We start from the raw sequence: 26,998 nt of genomic DNA, 5'->3' as shown, positions 1-26,998 counted from the left end.
TAGAGATTTGATTTTCTTTTCAAGCGGCATTGTAGCATCATCTCTATTTCATTAAAAGGATGAAGGTGGCAACCGGGGAACGGAATAAAAGTTATGATTTCAGGAACGGATTTGCGCGTCGGAAAATTGAAATCGGCTGACCGAGCTTCTAACGTTGCGTCCCGATTCACTTTGATAAGGATTAACTCAATTACTTCAATACGATTTAGGGATTAATTTGCTCGCGTTTTAGCGCAAATGTTAAGTAGATTCCACGCGCCAGCAGCATTCTCTTCGAAGAATTATGTTTTAATTTGATTCCATCGTATTTCATTAATCACCTATGCATTTGTTCTGTTCTAACTTCATCATCCAAAACAAATAGTTATACATTTTAATTTAAATAATCGATGGCAGTTCTTTTTATCAAATCATATTTTTCGCTACGATTTGATCTGATCTCTTATTTTTATTACCGCTATTAATAGAGATTTCTCTTTCTCAACCAACCACTTTAATTATACTATAATAATAATAATTAAACTATCTATCAGCAAAAATAAACCGATCATGAAATAATTTATATCAGATACTTACCGTGGTCTCGCACTTGCTAGGACAAACGCATTTGGCTTCACCAGCGCTGTCGCTCTCGCACTCCGCGTAAAAGTCGCATTTCTTATTCTCGCATCCATCTGCGAACAAACAACAAAACATTTCTAATTAACAAGTGAAACCCATGTAACGTCTCCGTTCGTTCGTTTCACGTAACACAGAAGCCATCCGAACGATCTATCTCCGGCGGTAATTGCCCACGAGCAAAAAGCCGTGGCAAGACAGACCATTCGTCACCGTGAAATCGTACGTGGTTCTAGCCGGGAATCTGAGATGCCATGCGATATCTCGCACGAGCCGCTAATTTACCAGCCGGGTCGGTTGGCTGAATTGTTTAAGGCGGCGCGAACCTCCGCTTCCGTTTCCGTGATATTCCGGGCATCGACGCGCTTACAAAGCAGCCGCCGCCACCCTGTTGCAGTTCTGGCTACCTTCTGGCCGACGTTCAAACCGACATTAATAAAGATTCCCGGTATGCTGGTATTTGCATAACTGCACCCGTTTTGAGGGAAATTATCTGGCCTGTGCCAATGTGACTGCGTGCAAGGATTCGGGGACTGCGAACAAAGAGAACGAACGGCAGGATAGGATGGCACACGGCGGTGCAGGAGGGGTGCAACAAGAACCAGAGGAACGATGAGAGCGCGCGGGTAGAGCCGGTTGCTATTGAAGCTGGATTTGCAGTCGAGAAGTTATCTTTAGAATTCATTGAAATCTGAGAGGAAAGGGGCATCGGCTTACCGCTCTGCTTCTCTTCGACGACGTGTCGATGGTGCTACTACGGTCGAGGGTAACAAGCCTTCGGAGAACCCTAACCCAGATTCAGAATCAGAGTATGGGGCGATGGAAGTACAGCTTCTGGCTTTCGACGCTCGCGATACGAAAATCCCGGTGCTCGCTACTGGTATATACACCGTAGTCGAAGTCGACGCCAAGAATAGAAACGGGAGAAAGCCAAGAGGAGGCAGAGATAATGGTGGTGGTGGTAGTGATGGTGGTGGTGGTAGTGATGGTGGTGGTGGTAGTGATGGTGGTGGTGGTAGTGGTGGTGGTGGTAGTGGTGGTGGTGGTGGTAGTGGTGGTGGTGGTGGTTGGTTGAGGCCCAGGAACTGCATGCATATGCAACGTGCATGCCGTGGGGTAACAACTCATACAATTTCAGCGAGGGGCGAAGTCACCTGCACCGTGATATGCATGGAACCGAATCCCAGCAGTACGTTTCAGAAGTTTCACGCGATTTTAAACCATGCAAATTATCTTGCGGTTGGGGAGAAGAGGTGCCAGAGAGTTCGACTCCTACCGACGATTCCCCGGGATTTCTTTCGCCCCGATCCAACCGAAACGAACGGTTACTCGCGTCACGGGGTGGCTTATGAGAAAAGTTTAGCTCGATCTGTCTGTGGTGTGCTCTAGCGTAGCGAAGATCGCGGTAAGGGTGCTTGCCACCTCGTCAGGAATCTGTTTCATCGTGACGCAGGATATTCCTTCGAGAGTTTTGTATTTTTTGATATTTCATTCCTCACTTTCTGTCTGTCCCCCTCTTTCTCTCCTGTTTTTCTCCTCGTTTATATCTTATTTTGTCAAATATCGCCGAGCGTTTAAACGAAATTTAGTTTCGGTTGCAAGTTTATTTCCATAAATGGATTTTTCAGTAAACATGCAAATACCGTTAACGAAAAATTCTTAAAGTACAAAGTTTCGCTGTTGATCATTATGCAAACAGGATTATGGTATCGAGAGAGAGAAAGAGAGAGAACGGATCAAAAGGTTTCATGCATCGTATGCAAATCATCCTGTGGCGAATCGAATCTTCACAAAAGTCCTTAAACTTCCCAGTTGATTTCGTAGAAAAAATCGTTGTCGTGGACCGAATCTGATTACAGGAATTCCCGATATAACGAACGAGCTTGGTATAATGAACTCAGCTAGTCGGAATAGACCATCGTTCGATTTTTCCCTTGCTAACCGACGTGTCTCATAATAAAGTTTCCTTAATTATTTACCTGGTACCTCAGTTCTAATTATTCCGGTCTCCTGATCGATCAATACTCAATCAACTATTTTCGCGTAGGGAAATCTTAATCGGTTACAATTTCGGGAAGGAAACGAATTTATAAATGGACGAACATTTCTCGACAAATAAAGAGATGAGATAAATTATTCCGTGAATGTATTTCATCGACTCGTCGCTAAAACGATGGCATCGATAATTCATTCTTTAAACTCGGAACAATTTAATCGTATTACTCGATGTGTATCGTTTGTTTCTATGATTATATATTTAATGTTGATGATAATAACCTGGCTACCTCGTTTGCATAATTTCGAGTCTATTTTCAACGACCATTCCAAAATTATTCGCGATATCTACAAGCTAATTTGAGCCAATTGAACTCGTTTTCTTGTCAGATAAATAACATTCTGTTTTAAGTTACACTAAGATTACTGAACGTTTTAATATTCAATAAACAGGGTTATTCCAGATCGTTCAGTTATGCACAATATTTTGTATGAACGTCACAATATTTCTTCTATTAAAAATAGAACAATCTTATAATTTGATCTCGAAACATGCTCTAAGAAACTCCGTAAATATTCGCAAAAATCTGAAACAGTATTATTAAAGTAGACGTTTTACGTTACGTAAAATAACAATCAGCATACTATGGACCTAATCACTAATTGAAAATATTATAATCGCTCAATGTGAAAAAATAAAACCTCTTTTTTGTATAAAACTTATTAGATAAATAGAACAATTGGTCCAGCTTTTGTTAAATACTCGTGTATAGGCCAAAAGTTTGTATCCGTGGAAAAAGAGTGGATTCGACGAATCAGGAATGAAGATTCTAGGGAATTAAAGAGGTTCCCGTTTTCCGGGGATTGGTACTCACTGCAGAGTCCCTGGTAAAGCACGCGGATCTCTCGTCGATGTTTACAGCCCTCCAGGCGAAGCTTACACTCGTTTCCGTAGCTGATGCCATCGTCGCCGCAAACTGGCTGAAATTCCGCCGGACAGGTTGGACATTCGCAAATCGCTGTGCCACCGGTTTCCGCGCAAATCGCGCCCCACTGACAGATCTGTAAAAGAAATTCCTATCAGCTTGACTTTTTCCCTTGGACGTTTTCGATCCCAAACGTGGCGATTCATTTCATTTCTTTTTTCCTCTCTCTCTCTCTCTCTCTCTCTCTCTCTCGCGGTTTCAACCGAGAGAAAAACGCGAGATTAATCGCGGTGGATCATCGTTTGCTTTTTTCACGACACACCTCTCGGCGACAGCAGCCTCTTTGTCGTAGGTTTTCTCGGATAGTCGCTGGTGCAAAGCCGATAATTTATTGCTCGTGATATTTTATCGCAACGCAAAATTTACGTGCTACTTTAATTCGCAGGATTTAACGTAAATCGTCGCAGTGCTTTGCCATGACCAACGCTGATTTTTTCCCGCATTTCGTTTGTTCGGAACGGACTTGTATTTTTCTTTTTTTTTTTTTTTTTTTTAGAATGAATGGAGAACGAGTGGCATGCAGGCATTACGATAAACACGAAATAGAATAACCAGACTACGGATGTTTATACAAACTTAAGCTTTTATGGACATAGCTAAGGAAATTACATTTTTCACTTTTATTACTTCTTTATACATAAGTATTTTTATGCTCCATTACGACGTACCTGATCTTCGTATTTACACGATAATCTTCAAAAGACTGTACGATAAATTTACTTGCAAATAGACTATTCTTACCAATTTAGTTTCTCTCATAAATTCAAGAAACAACTATGCATAGTTCTTTTTAGTTAAGCAAGACTGAATCTTGATTCACATCTCTTACAGCCACGCCTCGATTTTCGTCACGTCGCGCGTGTTTGTTTGCACGTTCAAATATTTGCCACTGTTCCTTTCTGTTTCGCGTATCTGACACCCGAAGCGGAAACTCGACTGACCTTCTCGGAGCAGGGCCCCCTGGAGCCACAGGTTCCCGTGTAAGCGACCTCGATGTTAGTCTTCGTTAAACAGGCCTGTCTCTTCAGCTCGCACAACGATGTATATGTTTTGCCACCCCGCGCGCATACTGCTCTCATCACAGGTTCGCATTCCGGACCGCATTCGCAGCTCGCGATCCCTTGTCGGTTGATCACGCACTGTTCGTAGGGGCCGCATTTCGCCTCGTCGCACGGATTGATTCCTGCACAATCATGAAGATTAAAAATTCCCTTCCAACGCGTTCCACTCGCCCTTGTGATTAAAAGTTTTTCAGTTTCTACTGAGGCAATAGTAGGTATTATGAGACGTTTATTCCGGCTGGATTCTGAATTAGGACGAGGGTGCTGTTGATGGATGACTAAATGGAAACGGGGAAGTTAAAACGAGTCACGAAGGATGTTTCCGTCTGATTTTCAGATTTTCCTTCGGAATGTAGGATTCTCGCTACGAAGGAAGATAGAAGATGATATAGGAAACTGGTTCCAGTGTTGAGAAAGAAATTTATACGGAATTAGCTAGGTGAAATAGGATGTTTAAATAACTCTGTTGTGGTTGGAGAAAATATTCGAGCTGTAATATTCAATTATTTCTACTGTATGTATTTATTACAGTTTTAATAGAATTTATTTTACTAACTATTAATTCATTTTAGTTTAGTGCTGACTTATTGCAAGGTTTGAATTGCTGGAACTGGAAAAAGTTGGAAATAACTTGAATAACAGAAAACTACAAAATACTCTATTTCCTTATTTGAGAAAGAAACTATCGGAATACATTCACCGCGTTACGGTATAATAGTACAAATGCCTCTTAGGAACTTGGACGAGCTGGAGGCTGAATTTAAAATTACCCGAGCTGCATGCGCCATTGTAGACCTTCCTGAGCGATAATCTCGATCTGCAAGCTTCCTGCCTGAGGCTGCATTCATTCGAGTATGTTTTACCATCGCTTCCGCAAACTGGTGCGAACTCAAGGCCGCACTGCTCACCGCAACGACAGCCAGGTTGCCTCGAGTCGTCCAGCTGACAGATTTCCGGTTCTACGCACTCCACGTTACCGCAAGGATCTGGAAAATTAAATTGCGGTACGTGCTGGTTGAAGTCACGTTCAACTAGTACAATGAAGACATGTTGTTGTAAATACCTTCGCGTCTGTATAACGCGAGCAACGCATCTTGTTCTCGTTCTCGTTTGAGACTAAATCGTTGTCAGTTGGATAGTTAGCAGAATAAAAATTACACAGTTTGGTCGTTACGATAATCGAAGGACAAAGAAGATCGTAGAAAAAATAAAAATTGAAATGACAATCGCTGAAAACGTACGCATATATTTGACTATTCAGAAGAACCTTCCCATGAAAGATTATTCTCGTTTACTCTAAGACACCGCAGTCAACGTTTCGTCTCCGAGAAATTAAGTTTCATTGTCCACGGGCTAACAGTTACTTCCGTTTGCGGATTATGAACGAGCTGGAAAGAAATGCTCCAGGGAAATTTATGCGACTGCACGGTTAGGACGGTTTAGTTGCAGTCAGATTGATAAAGGCAGATAGAAAGAGCCCGATGAGAAGTGTACGCGGTCCTATGAGCGGGGAAAAGAACAAGGGGTGGTAAAGGGGAGGAATGGTAGGTGGTGGAGTCCGAAGGGGGTTACCGTGGCACAGGTAGAAGCATGGCTGCACCGAGATTAATCTTCGCCCTCGAGGAAGGAAGTTGGATTCCGTTTCCTGTCCGCAGGCGGTAGGTTTCGACCTTACAGCGGGGCTGACGCGGCAAGTTCCCGAGGCGGTGGTGTTTCTCGGGGTTAGTTCGAGTTACAGCTCAGTGGAGCGGCTAACCTTCCGCAACCACCCTCGTTTCTTCCTCGTCCGCCGCCAGTTTAGTGGCTCGTCCAAGAGTTGTAATCGAAGTCCCCTCCACTCTCCTTCCTCTCACGCAAATATTCTCGTACACCTCGTAACAGTTTCGTTTTCGCTCAATTCTTACGTACCTTCCGCGAACCATAATTTATGACGCACTAACTGCAACGTATGGTTCCATCTTTTGCGTGCTATCGTTTGTTCATTGTATTACAGGAAACATCATTCGTGTCTTGACCGGCAAGATATTTCGGTTCTTATACTTTCATTTCATATTCGATACCTTTCAAAATAAGTGTAAGCTTTCCACATACACGTTCGCGAGAGCAATCGAGGAAATGGTAGGAAATTGAATTTATGAACAACGCAATTCTAAAAGCTTTAACTTAAATAAATATATGTTTAAACTTGAAGAACGTTAAATTTACACCAATCCGAAATTTTAAGAGTTTGTCTCTCAGTTTGAGACTGTTGTTCCAAACTCACGCGTGTTTGTGTTATCTCTTTCTTCAGCGGGAAATTACAATGATCAACGTGTCCAACATTGAGACCATCGATTGAAAATACGATATATCTTCGTTTGTTGCTCACACGTAGCTGTCCTCATAGCGTTGGCAATTTCAGATTAGCTCGTCTAACTCGATCGTTATACCATCCGAATAACAAGCCTTGAAGGCGTTTCCGAGCCTTTCTTATCTCTGTGTCTGCGTCCTTTTTCAAATTCTATCCGCGAATTCTTCTCAAAGACAGCGAACCACAGGTCTCTAAGCTGGCGCTCTAACTTTCCGCGACATTACCCTGATTCGAACTTCTTTGTGTTATCGTCAGAGCATCTCTAAGGATCGTCTGTATCGGCGTCTGTTAGTCGTTATCCATAAAACTACGTCGCGAGTGCGCGTAATGATGTCGCTGCATGGAGCACATGCGGCGGCAGTTGGCCATTTTAACAAGAGAAGGGACAAAAAAGCTCAAGTTCGCCGCCGAGTTTAACCCGTTGGACGCATTTAAACAGATATTTTTCTCGGCTAACCTCCAAGAATAATTTCCGAGGGAACGGAAGCGTCGATTCGTCCTATTCAAATTTTCTCGGTGGTAATTTTTCCGCCCCGCCGGCCAGTGAATATAATTCAACGGAGGAAAAAAGACAACGGAACGGGTGGCATTAAAACAACATTGAATATAAAGCGGTCGCGTGAACGAAGGTGGGTGGATGGAGCTCGCGGATGAAAGGGATGAGAGAATGGAAGAAGATCAGGACAGGCTGGCGTCACTTGAAACCGTAAAACCCCTCGTAAATTGCCTTAAAGCCCTTCGATCGTGGACAGAGTGCGTCGAGTCCTCGATTTTCACCCTGTTCCACCCCCCTCGGGCGATTTCGACGAACAAAAGCCATCCGGACCGTCGATAGAAGTGTGTTTAAAATTCCCGCGTCGCCGCGAGGCAATTGTTTTTAAGTCCGTCGCTAAGAGCCACACCAACCCTCCCCCTCTCCTTTTCTTCACTCCACGGTAGTCGACGACCTTCTTTCTTCGCCCCTCGCATCCTCCCTCAACGGCTGTCTCCGACGGTAGCATCAGCCTTGTCTAATCTTCCGAGTTACGCGAAACTTTCTACGTGGCCCAGCTACTTTTTTCCAAGCTCCACGCCCATCCCACTGAGGTTTCTCTATCCTTCCTCGACGATCCTTCTTCATACCTCCGACCAACCGTGACCTCCTCGCCCGGCTTTCTCGCCACACCGCGCGTATTTTGCATTCCCGCGGAATAACTTTCAGAAAGGAATAATAAGCGGTGGGGCGGAATAAGAAAGAAGTTGTCCGGGAGGGTAAGTGGTGGATAAAGGGAATTGAATTGAGTTTGGTCAACGAATTGAAAGATCGCTAACTTCTCTCTCCGCTTGTCGCGTTTCGCCGTCTGCATTCTTATTTCGCGCTTCGTTATTGTTCCGGACGGTTTATCCTTTTTAGCCGCGGCGCTGCTGCATCTCTGTTTGCACCTTTTGCCAGTTCGACGAGTAGAATACGAGGATCTTCGCAGCTTTCAAACGACATTTAAATATTTCCTTCTAGCGAGGTGAAAATGTTGAATAGAGAAGAGAAGGAAGAGAAGCGTAATTCGTAGACTAATAGCAAATAAATTGTTACATTATGCAATTTGTAGAAAATGTACAGAATGCTTTCGAAGCTTGGTCTAGCTTTAGAAGTTTCATCCAGCTTTGTTTCAATAGAATTGGCAGTTTTGCATAGCTTCAGTTTTAGGTTTACTAGTTGTGGTTGTTTTACATAGCTTTGCACGCTTTCGAAAATTTCCTAACTTCATGTATGACTGAAGTTTGCTTGAAATTTCATCGAAGGTGAGGGAAAGCTATGTTCTAGTTTCGGTTAAACTGAGAGCTGAAACGTAGTTGCAGTGATCGTTGACGTATTCACAGAATGAAAACTTATTGTAATTATTTTTCCAAAAATTCTTGTAAATCTGACATATCCTGTATGTTAATAAACCATTCAGGCATGTTTATTGACTAGAAACTCGCATAAATGAAACAGGCAGAGAATCGAGCATTGGAAGATAGTCAATGAATTATGCAATCAAATTATCTGGCTTAATTCGTGAATGTCATATCATCGATGCTTGCAATAGCATTCGTTCAATTATAACGTAACATGTTTCGTAATGAAACCACTTCACGATTTGAATAACTTTTCTGGTATCAAGTTCATTAGCGACTCAATTTTATTCTGCCACTTTAGTAGAAAATATCTGTTTGGGGTACATTCGTTAAAAAGAGGAGGATAAGTAAGAATTAAGGTGGAATAATAAACGAAACGTTAATCAAACAATTAACATAATTGATACCACATCCATCTTCCACCAGATAACACGAAATAAATTCCTTACGCGACACAACGAGTTTACGGTGAATATATTCATTCAGTAAATTTAGACAGCACATTTACTAGTTAACGTATGCGCATATCAATCATGAATGAATACATTTACTAGGAATAGATATTTTGATACTTGGTCGATACTTGTACTAATATCTTATGTAAATTTATACTGTATGTAATATAATTGTAAACGTATGCTTCGCCGCTATGCAGTCGGCGTATAGATTTTCTAATTGCGCATCACTGTGCAAACAAAATAGAATTTTATCGCTCGTCAATCTACGCCAAGTAAATTCCCAATAAGCACAACGATAAACACAGCTGAATTTCTTGAGCTCTTAACCACCCTCGAAATACATTTTCCCTTGTTCGACGCAAAATTCACCACAAACAAATCACATTAAGCTAGCAAATCTTAAACGAACCATTCGACTGACGTCTCCCTTTTCTTCCCTGTCAACGGATATCCTGTTCGGTAGTTGGATAGATAATGCTGCACGGAGGATGAGCCACGGAATTCGGAGAATATGAGGAACATCGTTGAAGGGAATTACGCCAGAGCACCAACGACTGTCTGTGTTAACAGCGTCTTGGCGGCCGCTTTCCGCAGCGTCTACTGTTGTGTACTACTCATGTGCACTGGCAGCAAGCCACTTTCATTCGACCTGTGGCATCCCCGAAGTGTACGCGGAACCCGTGCAGCTCCTTCCCTGTAGCAGGCGAACAGGCAAAACTAGACGTGGCAGTCACTTAGGCTCGAGGCGCGTAAACATAAACGCGCAAGAGCATCCGCCCAGAAACAGCGATGGTAATTTACGAGGATATAGTACGGAGCATAGGAAACTTCCTTGGGGAAACCTTCGTCGCGCACGCTGCATCGTAAACGGGCTACTCAGCGAGACGAATTGGCTACGTTTGGGTGTTCGATGGTAGATCGCTCCAAAGAGACTCCGTCGTAGCACGTGTCGTTGGTGAATTATAAGTGATTACACGGATGAATGCAGATGGATTTGCCGCCGCTCCACGCATACCTGCAATTTGCATGCACGGATTCGTGGTTTGATTTCATTACGATGCAATTACGGTGTAACCGTTTGAAGATAATTTATGGCCGGCTCTTTTGCTGCATTTACATGCACTAGCAAAATATACTTGAGACTATATCGTACGTGACGCCACTTTTAGCCGTTTGATATTATTCAGGCTTTGTTGATGAAAAAACATTAGCTTCTTCTGGAAGAGGAAGATGAAATTCTGATCGAAGAAAAATCGTAGAAGGAAAGTTGCATCGAGATTGGATTTTAGAAGCGTTTCGTCGGTGTTCTCCCGTTTTGTGACAAGATTCTGAAAGTAATTTGATTTCGTATGAATGGGTTCGTAGGTTCATAGATATTTTGATGAAATATACTTAAAACGTTATTTACAGGCAATGGTCTTGCTATTTATTAATATCCATGTCTGCATAATTTCTAATTTCTAGTCTACGTACGTAAATATACTTCAAAGATAGTTGCATTCGTTACAATTTATCCACTAATTTAATCCGTTTCTCTGCATACAACAATCTAGCGTTTCGTTCATTTTTGAAAAAGACATACGAGCAATTTAACACACCGATCGCGGATCTTTAAGTTTAATCGAACCGACGCGTCAGGGTCGATCTGCACACGGCTCGCATCTTGAGTTTGTTCGCTGTATAGTTGGCGTTGGAATCTTCGAACCGACTAGCGTGAGAATTTAGTCAAGCCCGTTTCGAAGGAGCTAGGATCCTCGAAGCTAACGTTTCGGAGATCTGCCCCTTTTCCCCTACAGAAGACCCTTATTTCGGCACACTCGAGCGTGAAGAGAACGGCACGCCCGCCTCCATTCTGATTTGGATCAGGATATTCACGGGAAACGAGCTAAAGCGAATTTCTACAGCCCAAGGTGGAAAAAAGGGCTAGGAAGAAATAGCGCTTATCTTGGAAAGGAGTTCTCAAAGACTCCTCCTGAAAAGGTTACTTAACGATCGCTGCGTGCACGGTGACTGGATAATTGTGAAATTAAACAGAACGAATCGTGAGATCGTCTCTGCTGGCAAACGATCGCTACGTAATTGGGGCCAATTTTACTCAATCAAGATCGATTCATCCTTTATAAGATATATAGTTTCTTAAAATATATGATATTCCAAACGCGACTCTCATACTTTTTGTATTTTGATATATTATTATTAATTTTCTTCAAAAGTCCTATTACGTCTTGTTCTAAATGCGACGTTATTTGTCACTCGGAGGGAAACGTAATAACTTCCCCCCTTGTTTACGAGTTTCCGTCGCGAATCTCTCGCATACAGTCAGGAAAGATTGATCCTTTTCAACCGCATCGCGCTTTTGGGAAGTTTTCCTCGGGATTCTCACGCACTTGATAACCAATAACGATTCCCTTCACTGTCTCCTACAGATCTGCTCTATAGTGCATTAGCATTAACACCGAGAACGAGAGAAAGAGAAAGAGAAAAAACCCAGCATACTTTTAATCGCGAGGCCCAGCTTCCGCGCTTTATCGCGTTCCGCGACCTCTTTTCTCCTCTGCCACCCGCGCCGTTAGCAGCCGCTGTTGCTGCTGCTGCTGCTACTTTCAATCATTGAAAAAGTTCGTCTGTCTCGAAAACTCATTTCCCCCCTCTTTTTTTCAATTTACCCTCGGGCCAATCGTCTCTGACGGTGGAGAACGAAAGAGGCTCGACAGTAGATCGCGCGGGGCGGAAACGGAGTGGGTGACGATCGAAAAGTCTCGAAAGTTTCGAGCTAATTTGATTTATCGTCGCAGCCACTTGAGATTCGCGACCCAGCTCGTTCCACCCCTGACTCGGCGTCCTCGTTGCCGAAGAAATTAGGAGGGGTCAGGGATGGGCTGGGTTAGTTAGAAACGAGCCACGATCGGTCCCATGCCGATGGAATTTATTATTGATTTCGCCATCTCACCAACGTGAAGCGACTGAATACGATTGATAAAAGACACCCTTGACTTTCTTCTTCTTTTTTCTCTATTATTTCTCCCTCTATCGTGACTTTCACTTCGATGAGAATCGAACCGAGAAGAAAAGACGCTCGGTCGAACGATACGACGGTTTCGTCCAATCTTTTCAGTGTTCTCGTCACTGATTATTAAGTCTCGTTGTTCTCTGTGCAACTCGATTATTAGACTCGACGCAATAACGGTACAATTCTCTAGCATCCCTCGCGCTATTTACAAGTTCGCATAAGCCTTGTGATCGTATAACATTTTTTAGCAATTTTCACTTTCAACCGGTTGCTCTTTATCCTTCGATTTTACAGGAACATCAAGAGCAACTGCGTCGCGAGGAAGACGCTTTGGAAGAGGAAACGGATCGATGTTTTCTGACGTTCGTGAATCGCCGTCCGCGATTATCATCGCGTCCGTTTGAAGAATAAAAAGCAACGGAATGGATGTGAGCAGACGAAGCGTCGGCGGATGGACTTGCCTAATCCTAAGTAAACGGTGCCTCCTTTACTCGCAACTACCTGTCTGATCAAACATTTGTCTCTACTACTCGGTTGATTAAGCGCCCGCCGAGTTTATACTGCGTTCTAGCCTTCGGTCGAGAGGGCACAAGACGACTAGGGTTGGACAGGGGATAAACAGCCGAGTAAGAAATCTGAAGGGCGTAAGCTCGATCAGGCGAATTCTAACAGGAGGGTGGGAATGAGAGGAGCTGCGACGTGAGATACGCGGAGAAGATAAAAAAAGGACAGATGATTGGTAAAGGTAAAAAGGTAAAAGCGATGGGATGAACAGAGGTAAAGGGAAGATTGGTCAATAAAACAAAGGGTAGAAAGAGAGAGAATCAAGGGACGGATGGAAGAAACGAAGGTTCGTATGAATGATGTAGAATGCTGAAGAGTAAAATGAGAAAAGCAAAATGAGAACGAAGAAACGAGGTTGAGTGCAAAGCGAAAGAAAGGAACGAGGAAGGTGCGGATAAACTTGTTAATCCACAGGCCTTTTGCAATATGCCGGTAAGAATACAATTGTATTCTTTTGTAATAAGAAGCAAGTAACAACTAAGACATTTCTTTTTCTAGAAATTCTAAATTTCTAATTCTAGAATTTTCTAATTCTAATTCTAATCTTCTGAACAGTAATTTCTAGGAATATGCAGTAGAATAGAACGCACGACAGATAGAAGTTGTTTAATCGTGCAGAAAGCTGCATTCAAATAGGAACGTTCCAGAAGAACACTTTTCTTCTGGAACATTACTATCGTACCCGAAGAGAAAATTATAAGCGAAAAAAACGCGTGTAGTTGAAGGTAAAGCGTAAGATAAATATAAATGCAGGCGGAATAAGGAGGAGAAGTCTTACAAGCTATATCAAAGGAAGGGATCACCACGAGTAAAAGGTATACGAACAGAGGGAAAATTAGATGGAGAAAGAAACTGGAGTATAAAGAGACGTACACTGACAATTGAAAATGAGCTAGAAAAAACGAAAAAACGGTATGAAGAAGCTCTTCCCTCTTCTCTTCTGGTTAGTTGCTTTTAATTTGAAGCGAACGAGGTAGGAGGAGGGGCGAAAGAGCAAGAACTTGATTCTTCTCGTCAATAGAAAAGAATCGGTTTAATCGGACGATAAATGGCGAATATACGTTCCATCTGACTGGCTATAGCTTTGGAATTTACTTGCACGATTTACGCTTTCTTTTCCACAGAACGTATGTTTGTGCGAAACGATTTAGCTTCAGCAAATACGTGTCGGTTGTTTATGCTACTCGCACGTTGCTAATTTATCACTGTCTTCTCGTTGCTTTCGACCGATGTTGCGGATTTCCGACGATTTCGCGTCACACCTTCGGTTTCTTTTGCAGCCGTTTAGGTTTCTCAGTCTTCTGCCGGCCTTTCGCTTAGTTCGTCGCTATTTTTCAATTGTCGAGCATTGCATAACGGAATCACCGATTAATTTTACTGGTCAACGAAGCGCGCACTCGCGCGACAGAAAATTAAGAATCGTTTTACGATTGAAGGCTTTTATCCCGCGGTTGAATGGCACAGATTTTAAACCGTTGTATTTAATCAACGATTGTCAAGAATTAGTATTCAACGAGCAAAAAAAAAAAAAAAAAAAAGAAAGGCGTGTATTGTGCTTGAAACGATAGAAAGTTTATTGGTGGAAGGCACGAGGACAAATGAAAATAAAGTCAGCTTTTAATCTGTGAGTTGTGAAATTGAAATGGAACGTATCGATCGGTACAGCAGGCGCGTTCTTTAAACTTTCTATCTCCCGACCATATATTCCGTTCATCGAGTATCTTTCATTAACAAATTTACCGTTTATCCAATTATTAGAATCGTCTTGAGGCAATGTTCTTATATTTATACTAAATAAATAAAATTTTCTTCTATATTCGGATAGCGATATAAACGAAAGAGATCGGTTCCTCTGGAATCACGATTTCACGGTTACGAATTTCGCGAATAAGGATATCACCGAGAAATACGCAGAATGTCGCGAATGTAAACGACCGCATCTGCTCGGAAGTAATCTCGATCGCGTGCATAAAGTCGCAAGTAAATACATACTGACAAACCTCGATATTTAAGCTCGGCTCGACTTCGATTCAGTAAATATTTGTTTCCGCTGCAGGCCCCGTTGCTGGATTATCTCGGAGTCCGAGTACGCTTTCGCTCTCGATAAATAACATCGCGAGAAAACACGAGATTCTTAGGCATGCATCTTAAGTGTTTGCAGCGTGCTACCTGCCTTACATTGCTATCGTTTGTTCCTTCCAAGATCGATATTTCTTTCATTTCGCGTCTCTTAGCCATTTACAATTATTTCTCGAAAAAAGAAACGAGTTCCATGCAAACTAGAAATTAAGCTGAAACGATAGAAAGCTCGTTTCTTTATGATCGTAAAGTGTTTAGCTTTTAATTGAACGAAGGTTTGGCTATCCTTGAGGAAAACATTCATAGTATTTTTTTGGAATCGCACTTCAGCGATGCAATCGGAATTTAGAAACACGATTCGCTATACGACAAGATATAACTCGCAAGGAAGCAAAAAATAGATGTTTCGTATTGCAGTCAAAAGAAAAATACTTACCGCATTTGCCTTGAAATGCCACCGTGATATTAACACCCTTCGCGCACGCTGCCTTGTTCAACTCGCAAAGAGACGGATAGTCGGTCCCATCTGTGCCGCAGACAGGGCTCGATCCTTCGTGATCCCCTAAATTCGGACAGGATTCCAAGCATTCACAGGAAGCTTTGCTTCCGTCTCTGCTTCGTACGCATTGCGCACCCTGAGTACAATTTAGTTTCGCACACGGGTCCTTGATTTCTGTAACAAAAATTGGTGATGTCATTGAATTAACAATTGTTCGAACAGTCGTAGTGCCATTGGCATTCGATTGAAACAGTTCGACGAGTAAATATTCGAACATTAAGCGAATGTAAATTTCTCAATTACCAAATTGCATATTGATAATCGCCTAGTTATTCTGAATAATTACAATCTTCCACCAGAAAAGGAGATCGTTAAAGTTGCTGAAGCAGGACAGAAAAATCATCTTGCGAGAAACAATTTGACGAATAGGAAGGATGGCGATGGGCACGTTTAATCGATAATTTTTTTACCGGCATCACGGTCGTTCCGGCATCAAATGTAATTACAAACCATAAACATGGGGGGCGTCGTAAAGCTGCGTGAAATTAAATCCGCGCGATTCACGATGAATAAAGTATCGTCTACCGGAGGATTTAGCCAGCGTGATAAAATACAGCGTACGAACCGTGACCGTGCTCGCCGGCCCTCGGTTCTCCTTTCTTCTCGGGATTTGAACAGATAAAAGCCGTCCACGAATATTCAGCCGCGGCTAAGCCGGTGAAAATTTTTAATGGAACCACTGGCGAAGGAACAGAGAATAGTAAGCCCAATTAAAACGTTCTTCTCGTTCGCCATAGCTATGATATCATGGCCTCTTTCTGGCAGAACGACACGAGACACGGGTAGGAAAATAGAGGAAAGAAGTAGCTTGTTCTTGTAACCTGGATAAAAGATGGTTAATGATAATAGGAGACTATATTTTGAAGGAGCGGTACATTTGGCTTTTGTGGAGTATTTTAGAAATAGGTTGCAAAAATAATTTATTTATGTTAGAATCATTTAATTTGTTTGTGATATAAATAGAATCGGTTAAAGTAGCAAGAAATTGAAATTCGATCAAAATGAATAACGCAAAAGGAAGAAAGATGAAACTAACATACACAGAAGAATAATTTAAACGAAAAGTTTTAAAGAAAAAGATATTTCTCCGTCCATCTTCTTGCTTATACGACAGGAGAAAATGCTTTCTTAAAATTTACAAAACCCCTTCTTCAATTATTTCTATACGTTTATTGTTTTCTTTCACGAATGAGAAATTAACCCGTGAAATTATTTTTGAATATTCTACTTCACGGAATATTCTCAAGTTCGTGACAGTGCACAAGCCTTTCTTCCGGACCTTCGTTACGATTTTCGACATAGAGCGTCGTCGTTACGCTCGTTATTTGCGTTCAAGTACCTTTTGGAAAAACGTAGCAACACTGGGATATCGTCAACACTCCACACAGTACCAACACGGCTTTTCCTAGCATCGTTCGTCACCTCTTCCGTTGCCTCTTCTGCAAATCAAGCCGACCACCATTCATCTCTCATCGTTGTTACGTCATGCGTTTCATCAGACAACCTTCTTTACATCTTTGAAAATAAAGGACAGTGGACGAGCTCGTATCAAATGCGAATGTGACATCTTCAACATTCCGATGCTTGAGAATTCTTTACAGAATATGTACAATAACAAATGAAACGAACCGTGTCGAGCACGATTCACAGGTCCAGTGTCCTCGCATCAGCAAAAATGAAAAATATTTTCAAAAATATGCCGTTAATATAAAGCTCAAACAGTGCAGAAAAGAAATCAAATTCCTCTTCAATCGATTTGAAAGAAGCATAAAACTGGACGAGTTCTGACATTTAACTACGAATTCTTACATTCCTCGCGTCGACATATTGAGCACACTGAGCACACTGAGTATCAATCTTTTTTAACGCTCTATTTTCTTTCTATATTATGTTTTATTTTAAACAAAGGATCGTAAAAACGTGATAATTTAAGGTTAATCAAATCCCATAAGCGGCAATCAAGATCATGTTATTACTACTCAGGATCGCACTTAAAGATCACAGAAAATAATCGAGGGCGTTAAATTGATATTTAAGATGATTTGAACTATCTCAGGGGATTATTCTGTTATCATAAATATACGTTTGCAGCTCATCGTTCTGTGCGAAATACACACATTGAACCGCGAGTCGTTGACACTAGGTCCAGCGACGATCACCAGTAGTGGCAGTAAACGTTCACGCCGCCGTCGAAAGCTAGTAGTTCGGCCGGATGATGGATCGCAGCCTCGTTTGCATTCAATAACTCCCGTCCTGGTGTATTTTCGATTTACCATTCACCGCAACCCGATTATCGTCGTTAACGCATTTAATTCGTCGGCCACTCATCGTCGCGCCGCCGTTCCGATCGATGCATTATTAATTATCGGTATGACAAAAGCAATTAGTGATCGGTTATCCAACCGGCGAGGACGGTGCCGTTCGATTTGTCCCTTTCCGTCCGTGCAATCTTCCTAATGGAACGAATTTTCCTAATGTAACGTTGGCCAGAACCTAATAAATCGGGATGACGAGAACCTGGTCTTTTAGATATTCCAACGAGTCCGAAAATGCTATCGCCAGAATATCGTTCAACATTTTCGCAATAGTCGAATGAATTTTACACCATTTAGGGAATTTTTGCTTGGAAATTATTGCAACCACATTTTTTATCCAAGGCATTTATTGTATTTTTTTTTCTTATCATGCGTATAAAATAGACGATTGAAATTTCAGTACATACGTGTAGATAGTTTCTACAAGTAGAAATAAATAGGAATGTTCTGTTCTGCGATACGAATAGATTTAGCATCGATTAAGTAAATATTTCGAGGAATTAATTAATTTAATTTGTTTATTTCTCTTGTCCCCGATACTCTTACCCCTTCGGTATAGTCTTTCGTTTGCATTAACCGATTTGCCTAACGTTCAAACAACTGCCTTGATCTAACTGAAACGTTTCTGCGAACGTTTCACACGCACGAACGATAATGCAAACACTTTCCAAAGGTACTATTTGTACAGAAAACATCTTTAAATAAGCATGGAAGAAGTTCCCACTCTGTTCACTTCTCGAAGGTTGGCAAGAAATTTTGATAGGATCAATTTGAAAGTTAAATTAAGCTAAAGTTAAAAATTTCTACAGCGTTTATTGCTTCTGCGTCTGGACTACGAACGAACTTTCCTTACATTTTGAAACTTAATTATTCAGTCGGTAGAATGAATTGTACAAAAGTGTCGACCGAATAATTTATCGTTCTCCATAAACACGTATATGTTGAACAAAAGCAAACGCAATTCCTTTCCGAGAAAATATTGCACAAATATTCGTCTACTATTCGTTTCTTTGAAACTGCGAAATACCTGAAAACAAATGGCGTATTCGAATGAAAAACAGTCTGGAACTTTTTTCGGTTGCCGACAAGCAGGAACAATCGATCAGTATTTAAATTTCCATCTTTTTTCGGCCATACGGATCCAGCGTTTAATCCGCAGCGTTTGTTCATTTAACGGTTGGAAGATTAACATTCCGTACAAAACTATCGCGCGACCATTCAGTCGAACGAAATAACATCGGATATCAGTTAGTTGCATACGGAATAGAATTGAAAAGCCAGCTTAATCGAGCTCGCGAACCAATCTTGTACGAATGATGGTTGCTATACGATCATGGAAAATTGAATGACCGACTCAGACGGCGGAAAGTATAACGGAGCGTGGTATTGAACGTGTGATTCGTGATCTCTTTGTTAACTTTACAGTTGTCATTTTCGTTGCAAATGTTTTGCAAATCCGGAAATTAAAAACTTCAGAAAGCCTCGGATTTTTTCTCGTTCCTTGAACTGGTTTATTTAAACTTTCAATTTCAAAGCTGATTTTTCGAAAAATTTATTTTTCCCAATTGCGTCATACCTTGCATACTTGCTGTCCGGCATATGTACGATAATAATTCATCGAAGTTTAATATATGTGATTTGAGATTAAATAAATCGAATTAATAATTTGAAAAAAGAAGAACCTTGATACAACCATTCGAATTTGCAAACATCGCGTCGCACGATAAACGAATATTCCATCACTGACGCTGTCTTCAATTTCTCCTTTATGAGCTACATGGAAATATCCATCTTAAATATACCGGTTCTGTACTACGACGATCGAATTTCGAGCGCAAAAAAAACCTCGTCAAAGTTTCTCTCTCTCGTTTCGTTCAGCCTCTACCCACAGGGGGCGACGTGATATAGTAATTAATAATCCATTTTGTCGGTTTTTGCCGGAGCACCTGACCGTCGCAGCTTGCTGTTCACCGCTTACGGATAATTTATTATCAGCGAGCACCGCATTACTCCCGTATACAACCGACGCACAGGTCGTCGAAAAGTCTGTCAAACGTCGATGGCCATCGCCCAACCTTCCTGTTTTCCTTCCTGTTTTCCTGCCATTATGTTTACTCCGTGATGGAACTGCAATTATTTATTCTATTGCATTTTTGACGAGATTTGTGTATGTACGCGACTATTCAATTTTAGATAAATCGTTAGCTGTTGATCAGCACACGGAATAACACGATGTATGAAATACACAACGTGTTAAGTTTTGTGCATATTACGAGAGTTCGAACTATATGGTACTTTGATTATTGTGTGAAAACGATATGTCTGTATTTGTGAGGTCCGCACGCCTAATGTTTATTTTGGATTAAATAGTGATAGAATATCTTGAAATTTAAACATTTTTTAGTAAAATAAAAAAAAATTTAATGTAATTAACTTTTTCTATTCTATACATTTTATACCCTTTGGGAAAATACTAAAATTGTGGAAAAACACTTAATTTCCAAACTATTCCCGTTTTATATTAAATTTGTATAGCTATTTATTTCTGTATATTCATTCAGGAAATAATAATTATAATTAAAAGAAAGATTCTTCAATCTTGTTCGCGCTTTATACCTTAATAACGACCAACATAGATATTATATCAATATAAGCATGTAATATATATATATGTGTGTGTATTCAATATTTGCGTTTATTTTACTTATCTCCGTTTTAACTCTGGTAAATTACGAATAATTTATCACGTTTCTATTTGAAAGAAACCCGATGAAATAAGCAATAACGAAATCACTCGCTAATAATTTTCTGTTGTATTTTTATCGACCTCGCAGTTATTCATGATTCATTCAGTTGCTTAAAAAATTCATCGCATAAAAATCTATAACATAAATTCCATAAAGAAATAGCTTTACTGTATCTAGAGAATCAGATCGTACGAAGCCACGTACCTAATATATTATATCACCAGGATATCAAGATAATAAATGTCATCATTCTCTCACTTCCGTTGAAGAATTTTTAGCTGGAAACGTTCCTGGTATTGAAATGTATATTATAAAATTCAGATCTTCCTGTATTTTTCGTACGTATTTCTACTACTCACAGTAATTCAAAAGAACCGAGTGTCAAAACGACGGAGAAAGTATAACATTTTTAAACACGATTTCTAATACAATTTGTTCTAAACAATAAAAATTCGAATTTCTCAGAGAACAATTTTTACAATTTCTCAAAACTCGAATATTAGTGCAAAAATGTACGTACAAGTTCCTCTCTCTCTCTCTCTCTAAACATAGGAAACATCGCTTTCCACAGTAAACGTCTAAAGACGATGACGAAATGATCGACGATCGAATTGCCAGTTTATGTCCCAATGATTGCCAATTAGTGGGTCATTATCGAAACGTATGTGGTCTGTATAGACGCATGGCAGAACGTTTCGGCAGATAACAGCCAGGAAGATGAAGGGGGAGGATCAAGAGGAGCGAATAATAGGTTCGAAGGGTCGTCTGTGTGTGGCCAGTAGAGCCGGACTGTGTCAAATGAGCCTCGTTAGGCAAACTTTAAGAACAGCCCGGATATTATTCGACCGGGAAACGTAGAAGTGGATTCGAACGACGGAGTGATGACGAAGGTCGTTCCAAGACAAGAATTCGCCTTTTCTTCGCCTGTCTTATTCAATAATCTCACTACCGTAATGTACAAGAGCCCATTACTCCACTTTAATGGCTGCTACTTATGGCAACCGACTGTTACCGCCTTTTTATTGGTTACTTGTGACTGGCGGATTTCAACCGAGGGAGTTTTATTTGTTCCATTTATTTACCACCTCGTTTAGCGATTGGGCGGTCGAGCGAGCTTAAGGAAACGCTGAATCAGAAGAGAAACGAGAAAGACGACGTTCGGAGAATTATACCTTGCCGTATTTTAATAGCAAATAAGAAACACGACAAAATAAGATGCTTAGGAAATTGATACATTTTCTTACCTTTTCATCTTTCTAATATTTATTCGAAGTAGTTACGTATGCGATATTTTTTAACATCCTTCCATCGTCGACTAGTATTTTTACGATCCTAAATCACGTTCCAATTGAAGATCGTTACTGCATCTCGTAGGAAAGTAAATTTCGCGATAACCGATGTCACGAGGTTTCAAGGGACAGGGAACGCGTCAGCTGGCGGTCGGTATCGGAAATTGGGTCGCCGCTTATAATTCGCGCGGCGGTCGAAACTTTCGCGCGTGAACTTCGACACGACTTGGTTACGAGTTCCTGGCCACGAAAAAAAAAAAAAAAAAAAGAAAAGAAGAGAGGAGACGGATGTTTTTTCCATTTGGAATCTGTAGACGGGCTGTTAATCAATCTTGAGTCGATGTGTGTCGTTAATCTCGCGAGCTGTATCTCGCGAACGCCATAAATTCTGCCGGGCCTTTAAACATGCTTCAAGATGCTCTGGAAAACAAATTATTCTTCCGTGTACGGCGAGGAGAACCGCACAGCGCCGATACAACACAGTGTAGTGGATCGAATCCGCATAAACGAGACCGAAGGAGGGAGAATCCGACTGTCGTGATTAACGAGCGAGTTTCGCCTGTCAGGCGGACGTTTCTATGGTCGTAAGCGGATATGGGCTGTTCGGTCAAAGCGCGTCGGTAGTAAAGGCATCAGATTGAATTTGGGATTGAGCTCCGTTGTGTGAAAGGATCGAGAGGATGATGTGCTACGCTGTTCCCGATAAGACCGGTCTGCGAAATTATGTGAACGCGTTCTCGACGATTCCATGTCTTCCATGTTACGTCTGTTCCACGAAAATGGCCCATTACGTTCGCGCGCCGAAAATGTATAAAAGGGACGAAACGTATAATTTTCGCATAATTTTGAATCGCGTGTGTTTTGGATCAGTAACGTCCAGCCCAAGGATATAAAGGGGAATAAAAATGAAATAGGATTTTATTAAGATTAAAATAGTAACTAAAACCTTAAAAAATGTTTGAGTAGACGAGCGTGCTTTGATAGAACACATAAACGTACGATTACTACTAATTTACCTACGTAGATGTAGATGGAATTAAGAACATGTTTGAGCTTGTATCTTAATGTACTATGATTTTGTAAATGTGCTAAAATTCTGTAAAAAGATGTGATTTAGTTTGATAGATTAAAAATTCATTCTACGCTATTCAATGTCACCATTCTTCAATCTGTTTACATTTGACGCAACGTTCAATTTTCCAATAACATAATATAGTATATATATCAATATTTAGCACGGAACCATTCCACTACAATTTCGTTTATAACGTTTCAATTTTAGTGCCATTTAGAATTTTATCTTTTTAATCAGATTTCTGTTTATTTTACGTATACTACATTATGTTTTGATCCAATTTTTATTATCTATCAATATTCCAAGCCACATCCATCCTAAAAACGCGTCACACTATGTTATTTCAAGTTCCAATTACCATTTCATTGGTTATAAACACGGCAGACGTGTCGAGCATTTTTACAGGCTGATCGAAAGTTCGTTCTTTTGTCACTGTGTCATTAACGGATCAAATCACTAATCAATTCTCGCCTCATTCAACGGAAACAATGGACTTTGTTCGCGTCGTGCTCCGTACAGTTCTATTCGGCTGATCCTAACATCGTCGCAGAAAAAGAAAGAGAAAAGCGGGTTAAAGCTAGAGGAAGAGGTATTAAAAGCGCAATTATCGCGAGGCTTAATTACGAGACTCTTGTAACATCAGCGGCTTCTTCTTGTTTTTCTCTTTTCCTCGTCGCTCTTCCACGAAAACCTTTTCTTTCTTTTTCCTCTGTTTCATTCCCCTTACCCATCGTCGTGACATCGCCCGGCTTTTCAAACGCGATAATCTTGACCTGTCGGTCTCGTTCGACTGTTAAGACAAACGAGAGAGGATTTATTTTACGACGTCAATAAAGCTCTTCGAGATTGCACAATTACTTTCTGAACTTTCAAAAATTATTCGAGAAGACTGCTAGGAGGAACGAGAAGTTCTATTGTTCTTACATTTCTTCCCATTTTTTTTTGTTTAGACTATATTAATAATTAAAATATATATTTGATAAAAAGAAAATTGTATACCACACGTCTCCTAAAATCCTGTTCTTCTCAATTCTTATCAAATTTGAAACTACTATCTACGTCGCGCTAGACTCTTAAACTACTCGATTAAAGAACCAAGTCCTCCCTATGTCGTCGAACGTACGTCTCATGTAGCAAGTAACATCGTCTATTCGACATTAAAAGTCTGTTATCGCAGTTCGAATCCCAAAAGCATGGCAATTCTATCGTAATATAATAAGAGAAACGACGTTAAGACGTCCCCGGAGAATCTGATTCTAACATAACTTCGAGATGAGGTTCTAGCGCACCTCGTATTGTATTCCATTTCATTTCCTAGCACGTTCGGTTCGAGCGCTCGAAAATACTAATACAATTCCCACGCATAAGAGGTTGACTGTGTCTCCAGCGACCGAGGAACTGTTCCAGATCGTATCTTGCTACGGAATTTAAGCCAACCGGTGTAATAACGTAACAACGCACCAGGATCGAAGCAGCCGGCCCGTGGGCAAACGCTGTCGGCTCTAGGTCGCTCGTTTTTCCACTTTTCACGACGACACGTTATACGACGTGACTTACATCATCGTCCGATATTTGCGAGAACATTTTCAAGCTGAAAACGCTCGAAAGTGAAAGACAAACGTGTAAACATGGATTAAAAATCGCTCGTTTCACAGTAGAGAAGTTATGATAGATCTACAATTATTTCGGGAATTAATTATCTTTCATTGAGAATTTCGTTAATAAGCGTTTATACTGTGAAACGTTTCCGGCGGTAATTTATCGTTGCTTTCAATGTTACTTTATAGAGAATTCGAGATTAATGAAGACTTTCTCAGAGAAGTTCCTTCTGCCTGTAAATCAGCATTCCAATATATTATGGTATCAATACGCAGCGTATTTTCCAATTCTCGATACAATGATATCGCGTTTACATCTCGAACACATACTTTCTTCCGTCATTGTAATTAATCGCCGGGATTAACTTACAATGTTGCAAAATGCAGAATGATTTGGCGTTGTTAGCACATTAACGATACGTTATTGTTTCCATTAAAACGTAACAAAGCAAATTATTGCGAAAAGTAATTATTCGCGATACTGTATCCCGCTGGCCACGACTATTAGCTGGCTGTTAATATGCAACAGCAATTCAGAGTTGTTTGAGCATCATTCGAATAGTCAGTTTCATTTGGTTGAAAAACTCCATTTGTTCCATTTACCTTTGCCAACCAGCCAGCCTCATTATTAATATTAAACGTACATAGTCGTAATTTACTTCGAATAACGCGTGCACACGTATGTCCTTCCATTAGGAACAATAATTTAATTCCATAATACGGAATTCTATATTACATGGTCAGAGAGGCCGGTGAATTTAATTCTTTTGCCAAATTTCATTAAATATTAAACTTATTCCTTTCTTTCTTCCCCTCGTGATTATAAAATTACTTCCCGCGCAATCATTAATCAGATTTGCCCTCCTAAATTTCACTTTGCTTATCGTAACGGTAGACCAATAATTCATCCGATTTTCACGAACGTAATTATTCACCTCTTTCGACGTTCCGTTGGAACAACAAAAGGGTCACGCTTGGTTAAGTTTAGATGTACAATCGATTCTGAACTGTCCTGGTCGCTTATCTGCTTGTCTGACCACCACTGTCCTCGTTCTATTTATCTGTGACCAGCTCAAAAGCAAAGGGAACGGTAACCTGAATTTCAACAACGACAACGTGTGCATTCCTAATATAGTGCATTGGTAATTAAGATCGTGCAAAAATTTTTGTCATCCATAAGCGACACGAATATACAATTGAGGTTTGGTGAACTGAAGAAGGTGATTGAAGTTTTCGAAATCTCGTTGCGTCGCTCTCGCATGATGAATTAACTTGCTGTCATCGGATTGTCAATGATCCTATTAACGTAACTGAAACGCGGTGTTTGTGTTTATTAGAAATATTCGATCCTGATTTAAACCGTGTAGCATTTCACTTGGTCGATTCTAGGAATTCGTTAATGACGAGGTCGGTTTAATGCACCTTCGAGTAATTGCTATCCGCAAATTTATCGGTGTCTCGCGAGCTATTAGGTCGTAAAGAATATGGAAACCAGACTGGGTAATTTGTTTACTTTATATCACACGATAGCAACGTTGGATGAAGGTTAGCGAGATTCTCTATCGTAATCGTGGCACGTTTTCACAGTCGATTACAATGTGCGGATTATGGCATTGATTATTGTGTTATGCGGTGTGTGAACGACACGCGAGAGCAACAAATAACACGGTGAATTTGTAATATCGTAAAATATTTCGAACTTGTGTGAAAATTAATTACTACTCGTTCTATAATTTGCAATATTGTAATTGCGTTCCAGCTGGCGCAACAAATATAATTAAATGTAACCATGCGAAACCAGTAATGGGTTTAATACCGTTCCATAATCACGCACACTGGATTGAATATTATCCAGTCTATGGTTCGTGTGTTGTAACGAGATTTGACGCGAATCGCTAGCTGGCTAAATAGACACGTGGGAAATCTCAGTTCTTACGATCGCCCGTACCAACAATGATAATACGAAAAATTGCACAATCGATCGGATAAATGTACCCTCTACATTTTTAGAATAGAAGAAATTTAACGTTTCGATTAAGGGCAGGTCATATAAGAACAACTAACCTTTTGTTGTTGGAAAACGAAGATTTACGAAGCATAAACGTATAAGTTTTTCATGAAAATGCATTGAGCTAATGTGAGTATGTCGTAACAATATGCATAAAGAATTTCATTAAGGTTAATGGCTCTAAAAAGGAAGGAAAAACACAGAATTTTTCTCCTAGCGACGAAATGAAAATTTAATAATGACCGAAATGAATAATTAAAAGAAGCTTCATGGAAGCTTTCTCTTCTACCTTGATGATATGATCTTCGCTGTCACCTAACTCATAAACTTTGACGTCCTGCTGGATAATTGGAACTAAAAATAATCCCTGACTACGTATTGTAAGTATAATTGAACGTAACAACAAAGGAT

General features: G+C 40.6%; 1 protein-coding gene across 1 annotated transcript in view; it reads right to left on the bottom strand.

Annotated features, from left to right (window-relative positions):
* Window positions 1–26,998, bottom strand: part of LOC117241649 (agrin-like) — a 262,669-nt gene that overhangs the window by 21,966 nt on the left and 213,705 nt on the right. The window contains exons 5-9 of the mRNA XM_033507577.1: window positions 15,433–15,669; window positions 5,431–5,646; window positions 4,541–4,782; window positions 3,489–3,675; window positions 577–674 (exon numbers count right to left, since the gene is read on the bottom strand). Of these exons, the coding sequence (XP_033363468.1) occupies window positions 577–674; window positions 3,489–3,675; window positions 4,541–4,782; window positions 5,431–5,646; window positions 15,433–15,669 (980 nt within the window). The remainder of the gene's footprint in view (window positions 1–576; window positions 675–3,488; window positions 3,676–4,540; window positions 4,783–5,430; window positions 5,647–15,432; window positions 15,670–26,998) is intronic.

Source organism: Bombus vosnesenskii, unplaced genomic scaffold (assembly GCF_011952255.1).
Source record: "Bombus vosnesenskii isolate JDL3184/JDL3185 unplaced genomic scaffold, Bvos_JDL3184-5_v1.1 scf7180000016261, whole genome shotgun sequence".
Lineage (NCBI taxonomy): Eukaryota > Metazoa > Arthropoda > Insecta > Hymenoptera > Apidae > Bombus > Bombus vosnesenskii.
The sequence above is the reverse complement of the archived record's forward strand: the minus strand, read 5'-3'. Positions and strand labels throughout refer to the sequence as shown.